The sequence below is a fragment of the Hyperolius riggenbachi genome, chromosome 1 (genome assembly GCF_040937935.1).
Source record: "Hyperolius riggenbachi isolate aHypRig1 chromosome 1, aHypRig1.pri, whole genome shotgun sequence".
NCBI classification, from domain to species: Eukaryota; Metazoa; Chordata; class Amphibia; order Anura; family Hyperoliidae; genus Hyperolius; species Hyperolius riggenbachi.
Window position 1 is genome coordinate 629,091,087 of NC_090646.1, and position 19,795 is coordinate 629,110,881.

Here is a 19,795-nt window from a genome sequence, read left to right on the forward strand (position 1 = left end):
ACCTTTTTCCCCAGAAGCTAAAATATCTGACCTACAGACCTTTTTATCCATCCCCTGCTCTTTCCTTATCAGTGAGTTATGCTATATTCCGACTAGTCCAAGCTTCAGAGAAACTGTCCTTTCCATACCTAAATGATTAACCCTTTCAGGCAGAAAAAGAAGAAAAGGAACACAGCCTGTTATTTGTATGCCTAGCACTGTACATACCCATGTCTATCTTCACATGTCACCCCTGGTATCCTTTCATAATCATAATTCAGAAACTGGGCAAGAAGATGTACTGTTTATATCAAAATAGGTTTATTTTGAACTTTGTATTGTTCATGTCACTTCACCAACGCCAGGCTTTCACAGAAACCCAAATAAAATCTTGACAGTGAAGCAATGAAAGGAAAACAAATCATAAACTGTGCAACAGAGCAGGGGGGAAGGAAAAACAAAACAAACAAAAAAAACCAGGTATGTTTCAAGGCCTCTAGAACAGAATATTCTTAAACATGCTACATTTTTTTGTATGAGAATGGAAGAAAAATTCTCATTAAAGTGCTTTTTTTTTTTTCATTTTGCTTTGATAACAGAAACCTTGGCAAAATACTACGGAACAGGCTTACGTTGTGAAAGGAGACAGGTCCCCTTTTGCTACACTGCCAGGAAGTGAAAGGCTGCAAAAAGGAAGAGAAAGGAATCAACGCTGAGCCAAATCAAAGTCTCCAAAAGTCCATCGCGCCCATCATCAAAATGTGCAGAGAGAGAGGCGGAGCCAGCAAAAGTGTCCAATAGAAGCACTGTGATAGGAAAGGGCAGAGCAACAGGAAATTTGACTTCTCTTTTCACAATGATCCTCACGGAAGAAAAAGGGTCCGTCACACACACGCTGGGTAGCCAGCTCCTCAGAAGTCATCGTCGGATGTGTCACTGCTACTCGTCTCTGTGTCATTGTTGTCACCTGTCTTGGAGAAGGTGCTGTATTTCCATATATCAAATTTAAATTCGTAGGAAAGGCCATTCCTCAGTAGCCCGCTCTTCCTCAGCCCATTCTTCTGCAGCTGTGAAAAGAGAAATAGAACGCTTTTCAGACAAGCAATTCCATTACGTCTTCTAAATGGCTGAGATATATGAAGGCCAACAGTAATGAGGGCTCCTTGCAAAGACAACAGTATTGCGAGACCCCATTTACAACATTCATTTCTTGAAGGATTCGTTTTCATTGAGAGTCTGAAGCCCTCCCCCCCTCCCCCCAAAAAGGACGGATACTCACCTAAGGAGAGGGAAGGCTCTGGGTCCCAATAAACCTTCCCATTCCTCTCCTGGTCCCCACGTTCCAGCGCTGGCTCCCAGTGTTCTCCGACTGATTCTTCTGATATTCTGAGGTTTCAGTTGGGGAGCCAGTGCTGGAACGCAGGGACCGTGAGAGGAACGGGAAGGCTCATTATAACCCAGAGCCTTCAGTATCTTTTTTTTTTGGGGGGGGGGGGGGGGGGGGAGCTTCAAGGGAACCTTAAGGCCCGGTTCACTCTTGCGTTTTTTTTTCCGGACCGGATCCAGAACGTATACTATACAAACAGAATGGACGAGATTGGATCCAATGATAACATATGGGTCCATACACATCCGTCCATCCCATCGGATCAGTTTCCTTCCGGATTTTACGTTACGGCGGCCGGCCCGTAAAAATGCTGCAGATCCCATTTTTCCGGAACGTTGTGCCCTGCGGAACTGATCCAGAAGGTTTTGCAGCTCAATAGGAACGAATGGAAAACGGAAGTTGACGACACACTGCCTATAAAAACGTTTCTAGCCCTCTCCCTGTATGCTTTCTATGGTACAGCGGCCATCTTTGTTTGCAGGTACAGCAGCCATCCCAGCAGGGTTTGACTGGGATTCCTCCCAGTTCGTGCTCGATTATTTGGAGAAGATGGCAGAGATCAAACCATACAGCATAGAGGACCTGATTGTCCAAGTGCAGGCTCAACCTGCCCTTTGGGATAAGGGGCACCCAGACCACAGTAACCTCTGGAAGTACAGGAAGTTGTGGGAGGAAATCACCAAAACCTACAGGTCCTTCTAAAAAAAAAAAAATTAGCATATTGTAATAAAGTTCATTATTTTCTGTAATGTACTGATAAACATTAGACTTTCATATATTTTAGATTCATTACACACAACTGAAGTAGTTCAAGCCTTCTATTGTTTTAATATTGATGATTTTGGCATACAGTTCATGAAAACCCAAAATTCCTATCTCAAAACATATTTCATCCGACCAATAAAAGAAAAGTGTTTTTAAAACAAAAAAAGTCAACCTTCAAATAATGTTCAGTTATGCACTCAATACTTGGTCGGGAATGGTTTTGCTGAAATGACTGCTTCAATGTCGCGTGGCATGGAGGCAATCAGCCTGTGGCACTGCTCAAATGTTATGGAGGTCCAGGATGCTTCGATAGCGGCCTTAAGCTCATCCAGAGTGTTGGGTCTTGCGTCTCTCAACTTTCTCTTCACAATATCCCACAGATTCTCTATGGGGTTCAGGTCAGGAGAGTTGGCAGGCCAATTGAGCACAGTAAAGTCAGTAAACCATTCACCAATGGTTTTGGCACTGAGAGCAGGTGCCAGGTCGTGCTGAAAAATGAAATCATCTCCATAAAGCTTTTCAGCAGATGGAAGCATGAAGTGGTCCAAAATCTCCTGATAGCTAGCTGCATTGACCCTGCCCTTGATAAAACACAGTGGACCAACACCAGCAGCTGACATGGCACCCCAGACCATCACTGACTGTGGGTACTTGAAACTGGACTTCAGGCATTTCCTTCTCCCCAGTCTTCCTCCAGACTCTGGCACCTTGATTTCTGAATGACATGCAAAAATTGCTTTCATCCGAAAAAAGTACTTTGGACCACTGAGCAACAGTCCAGTGCTGCTTCTCTGGTCAAGCGCTTCTGCCGCTGTTTCTGGTTTAAAAGTGGCTTGACCTGGGGAATGCGGCACCTGTATCCCATTTGCTGCACATCCCTGTACACGGTGGCTCTGGATGTTTCTACTCCAGACTCGGCCCACTGCTTCCGCAGGTCCCCCAAGGTCTGGAATCGGTCCTTCTCCACAATCTTCCTCAAGGTCCGGTCACCTCTTCTCGTTGTGAGGCGTTTTCTGCCACACTTTTTTCTTCCCACTGAGGTGCCTTGATACAGCACTCTGGAAACAGCCTATTCGTTCAGAAATTTCTTTCTGTGTCTAACCCTCTGCCTTGAGGGTGTCAATGATGGCCTTCTGGACAGCAGTCAGGTCGGCAGTCTTACCCATGATTGAGGTTTTGAGTAATGAACCAGGCTGGGAGTTTTTAAAAGCCTCAGGAATCTTTTGCAGGTGTTTAGAGTTAATTAGTTGATTCAGATGATTAGGTTAATAGCTCGTTTAGAGAACCTTTCCATGATATGCTAATTTTTTGAGATAGGAATTTGGGGTTTTCTTGAGCTGTATGCCAAAATCAATATTAAAACAATAAAAGGCTTGAACTACTTCAGCTGTGTGTAATGAATCTAAAATATATGATGTCTAATGTTTATCAGTACATTACAGAAAATAATGAACTTTATCACAATATGCTATTTTTTTTTAGACGGACCTGTATGTGGAGGGATTCGATGAACTGAATCGGAAGTGCAAAACTGCGCAAGGTATGTTTACAACAATTGATTTGGAGGGCTTGTGGTGGTGCATCTGTGTTTTGTTGTTTGTGGTTGGTTGCATATTGAATATGTCGCACGCTGGCCTTGCCCACCCACGTGTCTGGGACGCAGGCTTATAGGCCTGTGGCCCAGACATGCACGCTCTGTGTGTACCCGTGCCCTACCCACGTACAGTGCCACCTGTGTCCCACCCACGTGTGTATGTGCCGCAAGCGCAAGCCTGCGACGGCCTGCGGCCCAGACACATACGCTCTGTGTGTACCCGTGTCCCACCCACTCACGTTCAGTGGCACCTGTGTCCCACCCATATGTGTCTGTGCCACCTGCGTCCCACCCATGTGTGTCTGGGCCGAAGGCCCAAGGCCTACAGACCTGCGGCCCAGACACGCATGCTCTGTTCACACACAACCGACAGGATGTCCATTCAAAATGTAGAACCAATAATTTATTAAAAACCAATAGAAAAATATTAAAAATACAAAAAAAAAATAACAGGTCAACTAAACAAATGTATATGAACAAAAAAAGTTTTTATTGTTGTCCAGCAGAAGACATGAAATAGTCTCCCCTGTTTCGGAGGCAGTCTATTCTGGGCCTTGTAGCAAACCTCCGAAATTGGCTGAAGTGGAAGTACAGTTGGAGGTTCAGGAACGTCCACTTCCTCCTGGCGCACAAAATTGTGGAGAATGCGTGCTACCTTGACAACGTGGACAGCGTTGTCCGGTTTCAGCAGCAAAGGTGTGTGGAACATCCTCCATTTTGACGCCAGAATTCCAAATGTTCACTCCACCATTCGCCGAGCACAGCTGAGCCGAGCATTGAAATGCGTCTGCTTCTCACTGAGGCCCCTGTCCGGATATGGCCGCATCACGTGGGTAGACAAGGTAAAAGCCTCGTCTCCAACAAACACAAAGGGGGTATGGGCGGGTGTCCTCGTCCCAGGCCACAGTTTGTCACGGCGTAGCTGTAGTTGGTCTTGCTCCAGCCGCTGGTACAGGATCGTACGCTGGAAAATGCCGGAGTCATTGGCACTCCCGTATGACCCCACATCTACGTAAACAAACTTGTAGTCCACATCCGCCACAGCCATTAGCACAATGCTAAAGTACTTTTTAGAATTGAAGTAATGGCTGCCACTCCTCAATGGTTTCTGAATCCTAATGTGCCCTCCATCGATCACACCAACACAATTAGGAAACTTGCACTGGGTCCAGAATAGGTCTGTGATCTCCTCCCATTTTTTGGGTGTCCGGAACAGGCATATATATGGGCCTCAGCCTTCTCCAGAGGATACTGGAGGTCCTCACAACGATGCCTGCCACCGTGCTCTTCCCTATCCTGAATGTCACGTGTAGTGATGCATACGTTTGTCCAGTTGCGATGAACCTAGGAGAGAAATAATCAAATTAATTTTTTTTGTCTTTGCAGTTGAAAAATTCAAAACCAGATGGCGAAGTGTTCGTGACTCCTACGTAAAGGATCTGAGGATCTCAGGTAAAGAACAGCGGAGTGAAAGTGGCTCCTCAAAAAGGACACCCTACTGCTACGCGAGACTGCTGGCTTTCCTAAAATCTTCTGTGGACCCTAGAAAGTTCAACTACTTTGACCATTCACCTACATCACATGGTATATGATAACATTTTCCTTTGTATTATCTACAGGACTGAAGATAGTTTTATGGAGGATGTGGACTTGGACAGAAATGAGGTCTATCTACAGGACAGTGTGGAAGATTTTGAGGATGACATCCTTGATGACCCCATCTTGGACAAAGACTACACTCCACCAGCAAGACGAGACTCGTCTGACTCCAGGAGGTGTAGTGAGGACTTGGTATTCCCTGATACTCCAGCCTAGGGCTGCACGGTTTTTTCGGTTTTAAACCGAAACCGCGGTTCGTGTGAAGACTATCTGGTGATCGCCAGTATCCTCGGTTTTCAGAGTGCCCGCTGCCTGTACACTTGTCTTGTATGCTTGGCCCGCCTACCGCTGCGCCGATTGGCCAGAAGCAGTGAATATTTATTATTGTTAATGAGCCGTGCAGCGGGGGGCGGATCCACTCGAGTGAGTGGCACACAGCTTCACAATCGCTGGATAGCGATGGAATGACTGCAGCGGTAGGCGGAGCTATACAGAGCGTACAGCTCTGCCTACCGCTGCCGTCATTCCATCGCTATCCAGCGATTAGTGAAGCTGTGTGCCACTCGCTCGAGTGGATCCGCCCCCCGCTGCTCGGCTCATTAACAATAATAAAAATATTCACTGCTTCTAGCCAATCGGCGCAGCGGTAGGCGGGCCAAGCGTACAAGACAAGCGTACAGACAGCGGGCACTCTGAAAACTGCAGAAACTGACGATCACCAGATAGTCTTCACATGCAAAATCAAAGTGCTGACTTTATGCGACACCAATCCCACCCAGCCTACCACACCCTCACGTCCCTTCTTCCTTTTGTGGACAAAGTCCCAAGTGTCAGCATGCTTGCATGCCAGTACAGTTTATTAGAGGCCGTCAAATGTCACATGGACCCACAATTTCAGACCCAACAGCCCATGTACAGAGCACCTCCACCTGTCAAATTCCCAAAGCTACCAAGGGTATAGAGGGAGTGCTTTTGAGGAAAAAAAGGTACTTAGGAACAAGTTCAAGCACTTCCACGGTTAAAACCCCTGACACTCCTGACCTTGCAAGTTCACCAAACCTTTATCATGGAACTGGTGCAGAACCCAAATTATAAAGGAAGTGGTTAGTCTTGGCCTCCTCTTGGACATGGCGTTCAGAACCTTTGACACAGGAAACATAACATGGCTTGGCCACTTGGCCTTGTCATGTCATGTTGACATCCCTGTATCCCAGGTTTAGAAGGACATGTCCAAGGGGCTCTGTACCCACCTTGTACACTTTATGATCCAGGGACTAGTGTCCCTTCTTTGCACTACCGTAGTAGTGTTGGGCTTTGTGGCCCATTGTACCCGCACCCGAGGACAATTGTGTCCATTTGTTGTACCATTTATCTACAATTTGTTAAATGTTGTTTGATCTCTTCCATGTTGGAAGAATGTGGTTTACTTCCATGTCGGAAGTGTTGAAATTGTTTCTACTAACCTCAGAGTAATCAATAGTTGTTCTTGTGGTGTGATAGCTCTCCCTTATCCTGGTATCCTTCTTCCTGAGGTCATCCTTCACCATGTCCAGGAGGGTATCAAACCTATGACAGGAGATGGAAAGGAAGAATAGAGTTTGCTGTGGGACAAGGTGTTGTGGGGAGGGTGGGGTGTTTAGCCTATGTATACAGGGGTATAGGTGTTGTGGGTGTGTGTAGTTTAGGTATGGATGAAGGGGTTGTGGGGGTGGGATGTTTAGGTATGGATACTTACAGGGATAGGGACGTCTGGCAGTAGCTGTAGAACTTTTCTGTGTGTCGGCTAAGGTCCCGGTACAGCGTCTGGAACTGTCCCTTCCTCTGTCTTTCCATTAGTAGAGGGTGCACCCACCATCTCCTGCGAGTAGCACGCTTACGTCCCACATAGTAGTAGGTAAATATCAGGAACGATGCTATTCCAAGCCAGAAGGTGTATCAATACACTGGATCCATGGTCCACACAGCAGGCTCTGTCTCCAACGATGACGTCCACACAGCCGGCTCTCTCCAACAATGACCGCAGTGCATTTCCACACCTTCAAGACCCCAGGTATATATACAGTATCTTATCTTTTTAAAAAAACGGAAACTGATCTAAAACGTGTGCAGAACGTATGAAAAACCGGATACAAACGAAACGGAGACTGAACGGAACCGGAAGGGAGCCGGACTTCAACAGATCCGTTTCAACTGACAGTTTGGGCTGCAAACGCAAGTGTGAACCAGGCCTAACTGTGATGAAAAAAATTTTTCACTTACCCAGAGCTTCCCCAAGCAGCCGTCCTGTGCCCTCGCTGTTCCTCGACTATCCTCCGGTCCCCCGCCGCGGGTTAGCTTCATATTTGGCCGACTAAGAGTCAGCCCATGGCCATGCGCATCTTTGTATGCGTTCCTATCGTAAAGCGCGCCTGCACAGGCACAGTAACAGTTTTTACTTACGCTTACAACCCGCAGCGGGGGACCGGAGGATAGTCGAGGACCAGCGAGGGCACAGGACGGCTGCAGGGGGGCTTGGAGAAGCCCCAGGTAAATGAAACTTTTTCTTTCAAATCATAGTTAAGGTTCCCTTTCAGATTCTCAATAAAAAGCATACCATTATATTCATTATGTTCTCCTGGGCCCCTCTGTGCTGTTTCTGCCACTCCCTGCTGCAATCCTGGCTTGTAATTGCCAGTTTTAGGCAGTGTTTACAAACAAAAGACATGGCTGCTAACCAGCATGTGATAGGCTGAGAGGAGCTCAGTCTGTGACTCACACAGAGCCTGCAGGGGCGTGGAGAGGGTGTGTATAGCTTCTATCCTATCACAAGCAGAGCAGCACATTCCTGCCTGAGTGCCTGAGCCCGACAAAGCCACCAGAGGAAAGAAGGATTATATAACAGAGATAATACAGCCACTGTGCAACTAAGAAAGGCTGCAGTAAGACAGACCACATTAGAACAGGTATAGGAACTTATAGGATAGAAGAAATCAGGCTGAACATTTTGTTAGAGTCTCTTTAAATCAATAATCCTAATGAGTTAACTTTCAAACATTTACAAAAATAACATTTTTTTTATTTTGCACTGTAGTGTCTTGTTCCAAGGATCTGCTTTTTACCTTGCAAAACAGTCATCCGAATGTCTAGACCATAGGCCCCCTGAGTGTTTAAAGTAAACATGAAATGAACGGGAGAAAAGGATTTTTACCTACCTGGGGCTTCCTCTGGCCCCCTGTAGTCTGTCAGCTCCCTCTGTATCCTTCTGGGCCAATCAGTTCTGCTCCTGTAAAGTCTGCAATCCAGCTGCGTTGTGGGCCACTGCACATGCTCTTTTCCAGGCTGTACGCCTCCTCTACTATACTCCTCTCGTCGGGAGCGTTCTTCATAAGTGCAGTTAGTTTTAACAAACTGCACAAGCTCAGAACACTCCCAGCAACAGGAGCGTGACCAGCTGGGTGCGCACAGTCGGAACCATGCAGTAGTCCGCGGCTGAGCAGAGCATCGGGGAGCTGATAAGACTGCAGGTGCTGGAAGAAGCCCTAGGTAAGTAAAAAAAAAAAAAAATAAATAAAATAAAAAAAAAACCAGTTCATCTCAGGTACACTTTTTTTTTTTTTTTGAACCAATGGTCATTGGGAACCCAAGGTGAGAGGGGTATGTCTGTTACTTTAAGCCATAGACACTGAGCAAGTATGCAGATCAGATGTCTAGGATAAATCTGACAAGATTAGCTGCATGCTTGTTTCAGGTGTGTAATTTAGACCCTAGTGACCAAAAAGATCAGCAGGTCTGCCAGGAAACTGGTGTTTAAAAAGAAATAAATATGGCAGCTTCCATATGTCTCCCACCTGGGGTTTCTTTTAATACATAAACCTTTGGCTCAGCACATCCCCCGTGTTCTTTCCTAGAGAAAAGAAGAGAAGAGATCTACTGCCCTGAGGGTACATAGGAACTAGTCAAAAAAAAATCCCACTGGGGGCGTGGCTGGCGCGCTAGAGAGATGGCCGCTTTCTAGCTTCGCTCAGCGTGGCCGACTGCTATAGCTAACTGCCCCAGCTTACTGAGTACCAACCCTCACCCCTTTCTGCCCTCTACGACACCCCAAGATACCGGAGCAGCGATGGGCCGTACCTCAGAGAGATCCAGAGAGGGATCACCCCACTCTCAGCCAACCTCTTCACGGCGTCACAAAGGCCCAAGAAGCATGGCGTCCTCGGCCTCCTCCTCACATTCAGATATGACAATAGCCTCCAGACCTCACACCAGAGCCAGGAGATCGGAGTACTCCTCCTCAGACCCAGCTTTAGATTGGACCCCGAAGGACGCCCTTCTTCTGGACAAGTTCAAGACTCTCCTCCATACAGAGCTGAATGCAGTAGCCACTAAACTAGCTCAACAACTTAAAAAAGAAGTCAGAGACCTCACCTCCCATATGGCGGAATTCGAGGAGCGCTATGAAAAAACTGCAACGGTGGTCGATGCTCACGACAAGGAGCTAACGGAGGTTAAATCCGAGCTAGCTGACACCAAATTACGCCTAGAAGATTCAGAAAATCGATCCCGTCGCGGAAACCTTAGAATACGCAGGCTGCCGGAGACCATCTTGGATCTGAATTCCACCGCTACTGCAATGTTTCAGGAGCTTACTCCGAATATTCCCATCGACCGCCTAGAGTTTGACAGGATCCACCGAGCGTTGGGGCCCAAAAGACCGGATGGCTCCCCTCGGGATGTAATCATCAAATTTACGTTTTATCGTACTAAGGAAATGATCCTGCAAGCTGCGAGAGAGAAGGAACCGTTACACTTCCAAGACCGCCCGTACCAAATCTTTGCAGACCTGGCTCCTATTACCATTCAGAAGCGCAGACTAATGAAGACCTACACTACAGCACTGCGGGCCCAAAGCATCAAGTACAAGTGGGGATTCCCGTTTAAACTAATCTTTCTGCTGTCGGGAAAATCACATACCGTCTCTTCACCCGATGAGGCGCAGCAGCTGTTTGAGCGCCTTCATCTAACCCTACCATCGGATACTACCGCGCACGCTGCCGGCACTTCACCCCGGCGCCCACCGGCCTCACAGAATACTTGGCAGCGCGACTCTCCCTCCAGGAAATCGTCTCAATCTGCCCCGGCTGCTCGGAATGCTTCCCCCACATGAAGATGTGCCGTCCCCGCTTCTTTATCTACCTTGTGCGGACTTTCCTCGTTTGGGAATATCCTCCAGCTAGCATGCACTGCACTCAAGATTTCCAAGCTTTCGCATTTTAGATTGCCTGTAGGCCCACTGTTATACCCTGTTGGTGTTTTGCCCAGGCCTACGGTTCTGCTTGGATCACCTATTCCGCCTCTGCATTTCCGTACTCCGCGGACAGACTTTGCCATCTGAACACAGATCTTACGATGGATTTTTTTTTTTTTTTTTTTTTGCCATACGGTTGGGTAAGATTCAATATTCTTTTTGTACATTTCGGGCACAGTTTGTCACCGCTCCTCCCTGGGCTCTGATATGACCCCACAATGGCTGCTAGTCGGCCTTGGAATTTCTCGGAGGACGGACTCTAAGTTAACACTGTTATACTTTTCAGTTTTTATTTTTATCTTAAATGCTCTGATCTGTTTTTTCAGAACTTTATTGCTACCTGTTTTGTCTGAACGTTTTCCAGATTGTAGCGCAACTGAACACTTTTCATATAAGTGCCTAGCCTCTGTTCATTTGCTTAGCAAAATGTGTAATATCCTCACCTCCCCTCCCCCGACCCCTTCCCCACACCCACCCCTTCCCCACCGACTGTCTTTACAGTTGAGCAACCCTCCGCATCCCTCCTCCTCTCCCCCCCCCTCCCCCCCCCTCCTTCCCTAACCCACTCAACCTACGGATTTATATGATACCTCTGCCGAACTTTTCTGAGGTGTGCTATTGACAGGCAGCTATATAAGGCACTTAATTTTCAATTTATCACCTGTCATGATCCAATGTTTTTTGTCAGTTGTTATACGCTACTAAGCTAATGTTTGCAGCTAATTAACAATGTTAACATTAATGCCTGCAGCGAGTTTTCCTGTACCCCCTTCCCTTGTTCTCCTCACCCCCCCCCCCCCCCCTCCCAGTTCCCTGGGTGTCCACCTGATTGCTTCAGAGGATCACCCCCCCCCCCGTCACCTTCCTCCCAAGCCCCCCTACCTACCTCCCCCCCCCCTATTCCATCCTACCCCTCCACCCCCCCCCCCCCTTGCCTTCCCTACTACCTAAGAACTGTTGCTCATGGGATTTGATTTGTAGTTTACCTGTGATTGTCTTGTATCAAACCAGGCCTGACCATTACCAAACGACCCCCTCCATAGACACTAATCGTTATATTTATTCTTTAGCCCCTAACACACTGCGTATTAAACGGCCCTCCCCACCATGAGAAACCATGGAATGCCCAGGTTCTGCCTCCCCAGCCCTGGCAAATACCCCCCACCAGAGAGCGTTATCCCCTTACGCAACATCTATCATCTTTGCCCACAAGACCCAGCCGAATGCACCTGGTACCTTGCACACCAAATTAGACCTGCTCCTAACAATAACAATAACTCCTGACGCACCGCATTGTGGGTACAACCCCCGCTTACTATCTCAACCTGACGCAATAGATCATCCCCCCTCCTTCACCCTACCACCCTCCCCCCCCCCCCCCCTTGCACAGAGCCTAACATTACTTGGTGTCAATGGTCAGATGACGGCTATCATTCTGATTTCTTCCCCATAAAAGTTACACTATGTCCCACACTCCTATTTATAACGTAATATGAGCCTACGTTTTATCTTTAATAATACCCCCCCCCCCCCCCTTCTCATGACAAATTTGCTTCTTCATTGCTGGGGCCTTAACCTAAGATGGTCCAATACCCTTAAGCCAGCAGAGCAGTCGGCCAACACATACCCCCTAATGACCCGGCCGGAGTCACTACCTAGGTGGGACTCCTCCTTTCCCGAGGTCCTCTTGCTCTTGACCCCTGCGCGGTCAAGCTTTTCTTTCAGCCCAGTTCCCGGATTACCACGGAACTGTGTGCGTGTTTCTCTTTTACTCTCTTTCACCCTCACTCCTTCTTCTTCTTTCTCTTTGCTGCTCCTCCTCTCTTTCCAGGGTCTCCACCTTGCAGCTCTCTACACCGCATCAAGCTTTGAAATCAACCCTCCATGACTTCTCCCTTTTTTAAAATCTTTTCTCATAACGTCCAGGGATTCGGTTCCCCACATAAACGTTCTAAAGCGTTTACCTATTATAAAGCTTGCCAAGCAGATGTTGTTTGTTTACAAGAGACTAGACTAGACCAACCCACCTGCCCTAAATACCTGAATCGTCACTATCCCACAGCCTTTTTTGCCTGTGCCCGCACGAAAGTACGTGGAGTCTTAATCGCCTTTAAGAAGAACTTCCCATTCAATTACACAAAACATATAGCTGACCCCACTGGCAGATACCTTATCTTACTCGGTACAATATATGACAGAGAGGTCACTTTTGCTACATATTACGCTCCCAATGCACATCAATCCAACTTCTACTCCCACTTTCTACAAGTCCTTTCTCAGCATGGCTTAGGTCAAATCATAATCACAGGCGATACCAACGCCACACTTAACCCCAAGATAGACAGGCAAAGACCTCATAGCTCTAACTCCACTGCAGAACTTAAAGATCCACACGGAGCCAAAATTAAAGAACTCCTAGACCACTATGGCTATGTAGACATCTGGCGGGAACTCAACCCCTCTACCAAAGACTTCACCTTTTACTCCAATGCTCACGACAGCTTCAGCAGGATCGACCACATCTTCGTGCAGCAGACTTGCCTCCACCTAGTGCCAGCAGCCAAAATACATACAACTCCTTGGTCAGATCACTCCCCGGTTTCCATTTGTTGTTCCGCTACGCTTCCGATCAATCGATCATTTAAATGGCGTTTAAATGACTCTCTGCTCTCCAGAGCAGATATTACCGACCAATTGAAGGAGAAGGTCGAGGAATACTTTGCCGATAATGCGGGCTCTGTATCCTCACCTTTCACCCTATGGGAGGCTCACAAAGCTACTATACGTGGAATATTAATAGGAATCGCTAGCGGCCTTAAAAAACGCCGCAACCAAAAAATAGAGGAACTTACTGCAAAGCTGGGCCGAGCGGAACAGGAATGGAAACAAACACCGACACGTATCAATAAGATCATCAAAGACCGCATTGGCATAGAATTAGACTTACTACTAACGGATAAGGTAGAACAACAACTTAGATGGCGAAGACAATTTTATTATTACAACGCCAATAAGCCATTGTCTCTCCTAGCCAAATGTCTTAAAAATAGGCCCCCTCATTTCACTATGCTTAAAATCCGCAACTCCTCAGGACAGATCACTGCTAACCCTCGTAAGATTGTTGACTGCTTTGAGAAATTCTTGTCGGACCTATACGCTAACACCCCCAATGTTTCTGATACAGCCATCCGGGACTTTTTAGACCAAATTACACTCCCAAAACTAAGCCAAGACTCCATTACCAGTTTGAGTGCCCCTATATCGGCAGCTGAAGTTCAATCAGCTATCAAAACGTTGAAGCCCAATAAGACTCCTGGCCCGGACGGGTTCTCAGCTCTTTATTATAAAAAACTATCAGACTCACTGGCCCCAGAACTAGCGAAGTGCTACAACGAAATCCGGGAAGGCGGATCCCCCCCTAGATCCATGCTAATGGCTTACATTTCCATGGTTCCTAAGATAGAACAGGAACACCATGCAGTCCATCAATTTCGCCCTATCTCCCTTATTAACATAGATTTCAAAATATTAGGCAAAATCCTAGCGCTAAGACTGAATAAAATCCTCCCATCCCTAATCCACAGAGACCAGATTGGCTTCGTCCCAGGCAGGCAGGCCGAAGACGGCACTAGAAGGGCTATCCTCCTAACCCACTACCTTCAAACAAATAAAATCCCTGGGGTGGCCTTATCCTTAGACATATTTAAGGCCTTTGACACTCTCTCGTGGTCCTATTTGAAACTCGCCCTCCAGAAATGGGGCTTAGATGCTACCTTTTTGAACTGGATCCAAGGAATGTACGCTGGCCCTACAGCCTCGGTAAGATTTTTTGGCCACTCCTCTCAAACTTTTGATATCAATCGGGGGACCAGACAAGGCTGCCCGTTGTCCCCCTTGCTTTTTATCCTTGCCCTGGAGCCTTTTGCTTGCTATCTACGCGACAAAACGGCTATCCAAGGAATAGAATACGCAGGCCTATCCCATAAACTTCTCATGTTCGCAGATGATACTCTGCTTATGTTAACACAACCCCACACATCCATCCCAGAAGCCCTCCAAGCCTTTACTTACTTTGCCCAGGTCTCAGGCCTGCAAATAAACATAGAGAAATCTAAAGCTATGGGAATATCCCTATCCCCCACAGACCTTGACCAGCTGAGGAGCTCTTGCCCCCTTCAATGGGTTCAGTCCCTGCCCTACCTGGGTGTCACCCTTACCACCCACTATGCCTCACTTTTCTCTGCCAACTACCCCCCGCTATTAAAAACACTTTCTGCCCTGACCGATAGGTGGTCTCATTCCCCCCTATCATGGCTAGGTAGGATCAATGCGATCAAAATGTCCTACCTGCCAAAGCTTCTCTATTTCTTCCGCACTCTCCCGGTCCAAGTGCCAAGCCACTATTTAGGTATCTTCCAAAAGAAAATCATGGACTTTGTGTGGGGTCGCAAAGGTCCCAGAGTCTGCAGGGCGACTCTGTTTGCCCATAAATTAGATGGGGGCCTGGGGGTTCCTAAGCTTTCCTCTTACTACCAGGCAGCAACCATAGCCCAACTCACCCGCCTATTCCAGACACAAGATACTCCTCTCTGGGTATTCATAGAGATACCCTGGTGTGCCCCCCCACTACCCAGCACTTTACTATGGCTCCCTCCAAAAATGAGACCACCCTCATTAAGCCCCCCTCTGGCTCACGGCCTTAGAGTGTGGGACTCAGTCCGTTATTCGGCTAACCTTCAGTCTCCTTTCCTCCCTTTGCTGCCACTGATCAACAACCCTTTATTCCCTCCGGGCCTAAACGACCCAAAGGCATTTTCCTGGTGGAGCACGAACGGTCTCACCAATGTCACACACCTCCTCACGCCTAGAGGTTTTCTTTCCTGGCCTGGTTTACAGGAAAGATTTTGTGCTCCCCCCGGGGAATTCTTTCGATATTTACAATTGAGACATTGGATCACACCTCTCATTCGAGATAAAGACCCCCCTTACACTGCTACACCTTACGAAAACATTTGTATGCATAGTCCTAATACTAAAGGCCTGATCTCCAGATTATATGGCTTTTTGACACGCCCGTCTTCCCCGACAACACACCCCTACGCCTCTAGATGGGAAACAGATCTCGCTAGCCCTAAGGATAGAGAAGACTGGCTGGACATCTGGAGCAGAGTCTCCAGCTGCTCCAGCAACCTACATATAGTCGAGTCTGCCTATAAGGTAATGACACGATGGTATCTCGTCCCGACCCGTATAGCCAAAGTATTCCCCTCCGCCAATCCCTTTTGCTTTCGGGGCTGCAGGCTGCCCGGCGACATGCTTCACATTTGGTGGACTTGTCCACGGCTCAACCGCTTCTGGTGCCAAATATATAAACTACTTTCTTCCCTCTTTCATCAGCCAATCCATAGAGATCCTTGGCAAGCTTTATTACACGCAAAGATTAGCTCCTTAACCTCCACACAGAATAAATTAGCCTCTGTCGTACTCTCAGCAGCTACTATGACAATAGCCCGGAACTGGAGGAAACCTTCAGTCACCATTAACGAAGTGAAATCGAGAATAAACTCAATAATGGTAAATGAGCGCCTCATTAGCATCCTTAGGGACACCCAAACGAAATTTGAAAAAATTTGGGACCCCTGGATCCGTTTAGAGCATCCAAGTCTGGAGACAACTTCCATTACAAGACTGTAAGGTGGACCCCTGTCTCTGTCCCCTCCTCTTTTTCTCTTTCCCCCTCCTTAGCTTCTCTCTTTGCTACTTCTCTCTCCCTTTTCTTTCGGTTTCCTTTTTCTCCATCTCTTACCCACGGACGCTTATGACCACAATCCTTCCTGTCCTGCCTGTCCATTGCTGAATGGGGGGTGGCCGGGAAGGTATCCATACAATTTTGCCCTGATGGGGCTCCCTCCTCCCCTAAACCCCTGATTCCTCATCAGCAAGCCCCAGATAGCTGGACTTAGTCCTCTGTGGGCTCACAACAATTTCCAACCTGACAGTAGTATATACACTTCAAACTACTCTAATGTTTGCTATATCAACCTGCTGGTTATCCTGCCTGTCCCTTCCTATTAGATCCAGCTATAAGATAAAGATATTTGTACAAGCTCTCCCTACTTCCTTGCCTTGTTATATATATCTTGATGTACAATTTGAGTTGTTAAAAATTTAAAAATTTCAATAAAAACTTTGAAAACAAAAAAAAATCCCACTAAGCGAATTGCTGATCCCCCAGGTAGGGTTAGAACTAGACAGATAGTAACATGATACAGACATACAATCATTGCTGAATTGCCTGACCTGACTGTAAACCATCAAGTGATAAGCTGTAGACAAATGCTTGTCAACCAGATCAGGCAATAAATCGTAAGCATATAGTATTACCTTCAAGCGATGATGCTTAGGACTACACCACAGTTGTCAAACACAAGGCCCACGGGTCAAATGCAGCCCTCCTTGCCATTTTATGTGGTTCTCGAGAGTTTGAGGCCAGTTTTAAATTTGTGGAAAGTTTAGAGGCTTGAAGCTCCGCCCCCTCATTGCCCAAAAAATTGATTCATATTACCCTGTGGCGCACAGTGCACCAACAGGGTCATATGCATAGCACCACCTAACCCCCCCCCTTCAACACCCCACACCCAGTAATGTACATCACTGGGATTCCCGGCTTCCTCTTTGGAATAGAGTCCTTCCACACATATGCACCGAATAAATTGAAAACTTTACGTGTCGCCCATCGACTTCCATTCATTTCGCTGGAAGTCGAAAGGTGACGCACTGTTGATTTTGTGCTCGGTTGGCAGCAACGCGATGTGGGTAGTGTACTAGGCCATATACATTACCCTGCATGCAGAAAGGGTAATGCAATGCAAAAAAGTGCCCAAGTATAAAAAGGGGCCTCAAATGTGCATCATTGTAAGCAGTAAAGCAACGAGCACACTGCCCTCCCAACCAGATGAGCACACAGATGAGTTTCTGGTTGTAACATGGTCAGTTTGAGGTGGGGTGCAGCAAAAACCCATGGGCCCACTCAGCAAAATTACCATGGGGCCCCCTCTTGGCATCCAAACCCTTCATAGTGCGAGCATCTTGCCTTGGGCCACATTTCCTCTTGAAGATTTTCTGAGGGAGAAGCTGGCTCCCCATGTTCGCTATATAGTTATGCCACTTAGCTTAAGACTGTTCAATAAATGTTAAATCTTAATAAACAATTTGGCCCGCAATTTAGACTAAGTTTTAGATTTTGGCCCCTTATGTGATTGAGCTCGACACCCCTGGACTAGACAAATGGTAACATTGCTCTGGTATGCAAACATTGCCTGATCTGACTAGTTGGTCAATGCTTGATGGTTTAAAAAAGTCTGCGGAATAACAAACAGTTGGAGTGGCCGCTGTCCAGTCTCAAATGATCAAGGACAAATGTCTAGAAAGTCATTGTGTAGCACATTTACCTGCTCACTAATGGCCTGAAACTCCCTCATCTCATCTTCCGTCAATGGTGCATAGGTCTCATCGTCTTCACTGGCCTCCTGCCAGCCCATTTCCTTCAGCAACCTGGAAGTGATGCAGAGATTGTAGGTTTTCCTTCGTTCTGTACCATGCACCGTGTGTCTTCGTGTAAATCTAAGCTAGATACGACTTTTGTAAAGCATAGTAGAGCTGATGTGACACTCAACACTCAAAAATAATGTATGAACAATGTCTCCATTTGGGATAGCTAAAAACATCAGAAACTAAAGTTGCATAGTTATTTGGGTTGAAAAAAAGACATACGTCCATCGAGTTCAACCAGAAAAAGTATAACACCAGCCTGCTCCCTCACATATCCCTGATGATCCAGAGGAAGGCGAAAAACCCCTATAAGGCATGGTCCAATTAGCCCCAAAAGGAAAAAAATTCCTTCCCGACTCCACACCACCACCGGCATTACCTAGTAATTGTAGCCAATTGTCTCATCACAAGGAAAGCATCTAAGCCTCCTTTAAATGCAGATATAGAATTTGCCATAACTACTTCCGGTGGCAATGCATTCCACATCTTAAAGGGACTCCGAGCAGTGCAGAAACTATGGAAAGATGCATACCATTTTGAAGCTCTCTTTCTAACGATATATAAACCGCCGCCCTATGCCTTTTAGTTTTCGCTATTTTCGCAATCGAAATCGCGGCAAATTGCAATGGAGCTGCCGACTTTGGGGAAAAGTCGTCCTGTGTAATACAAGCAACTATGGAAAGACGCATACCATTTTGAAGCACTCTTTCTACTCTTTCCAAAGACACATAAAGCGCCGCCCTACGCCTTTTAGTTTTCGTTATTTTCGCAATTGAAATTGCATTTGCCGCGATTTCGATCGTGAAAATAGGGAAGACTAAAAGGCATAGGGCGGCGGTTTATATATTCTTGGAAAGAGGAGAAAGAGAGCTTCAAAATGTTATGCATCTTTCCATAGTTACTGCACTGCTCGTAGTCCCTTTAAAGGGAACCAGAGATAAACGATTCACACAAAATAAACATATCAGTTGATAGCTTGTAAAGAATAAATGCTCTACCTGATAATTTCGCCACTCTGGTGTGCCATTTTGAGTGTTTTTTAATCCATTATTGCTCCAGGAAATATACAATATGGCCGCCGGCTCATACCTGTTCTGCTTCCGGGTTATGAGTTGTTCTGGATGTGCTGTCTAGCCTCTATGAGACTATAGACAAGCAGGGCTGCTGCAGCCTTTCATCTTTCTGCTTTCAACTATTATTCTGGTATGCTGTGTGGCTGCCTGTAGGAAGTGTCTCTCATAGAAATGAAACTGCATACAGTAGATAATGACTGGCTGCATAGTGCACACAGATACACTTGTCTGTTTCAGAGCTTCTTTCTCGGCAGCAGCAGCCCCTCCCATGTCAACAGCTCTGAGTAGGAAATCTGAGCCAGGAGGGGGCAGGCTTGGGCTTGAAAAGACTCCACAGAAGAGTAACTCAGCTATAATGATTCCAGGTCAAACCTAGACTGAATCAGTCGGTGGATTCTTATCACAGTTGATAACAGATAGATTAGACTGAGAAGAATAAAACTAAAAGCAGGGTAGGCGTTTACTGTCATGTTCCCACTGATAAATGTATTAAAATATATGAGGGTGCTTCGTCTCTGGTTCTCTTTAACTACTCTTACTATAAAAAAACCTTTCCTAAATAA

General features: G+C 46.7%; 1 protein-coding gene across 1 annotated transcript in view; it reads right to left on the reverse strand.

Moving 5' to 3' along the window:
* Positions 1 to 278: 278 nt before the first annotated feature.
* The window catches only part of GPBP1 (GC-rich promoter binding protein 1), a 55,676-nt gene continuing 36,159 nt past the window's right edge, over positions 279 to 19,795 (reverse strand). The window contains exons 9-10 of the mRNA XM_068271830.1: positions 18,060 to 18,162; positions 279 to 1,046 (exon numbers count right to left, since the gene is read on the reverse strand). Coding sequence (XP_068127931.1) covers positions 891 to 1,046; positions 18,060 to 18,162 — 259 coding nt within the window. The 3' untranslated portion in view covers positions 279 to 890. The remainder of the gene's footprint in view (positions 1,047 to 18,059; positions 18,163 to 19,795) is intronic.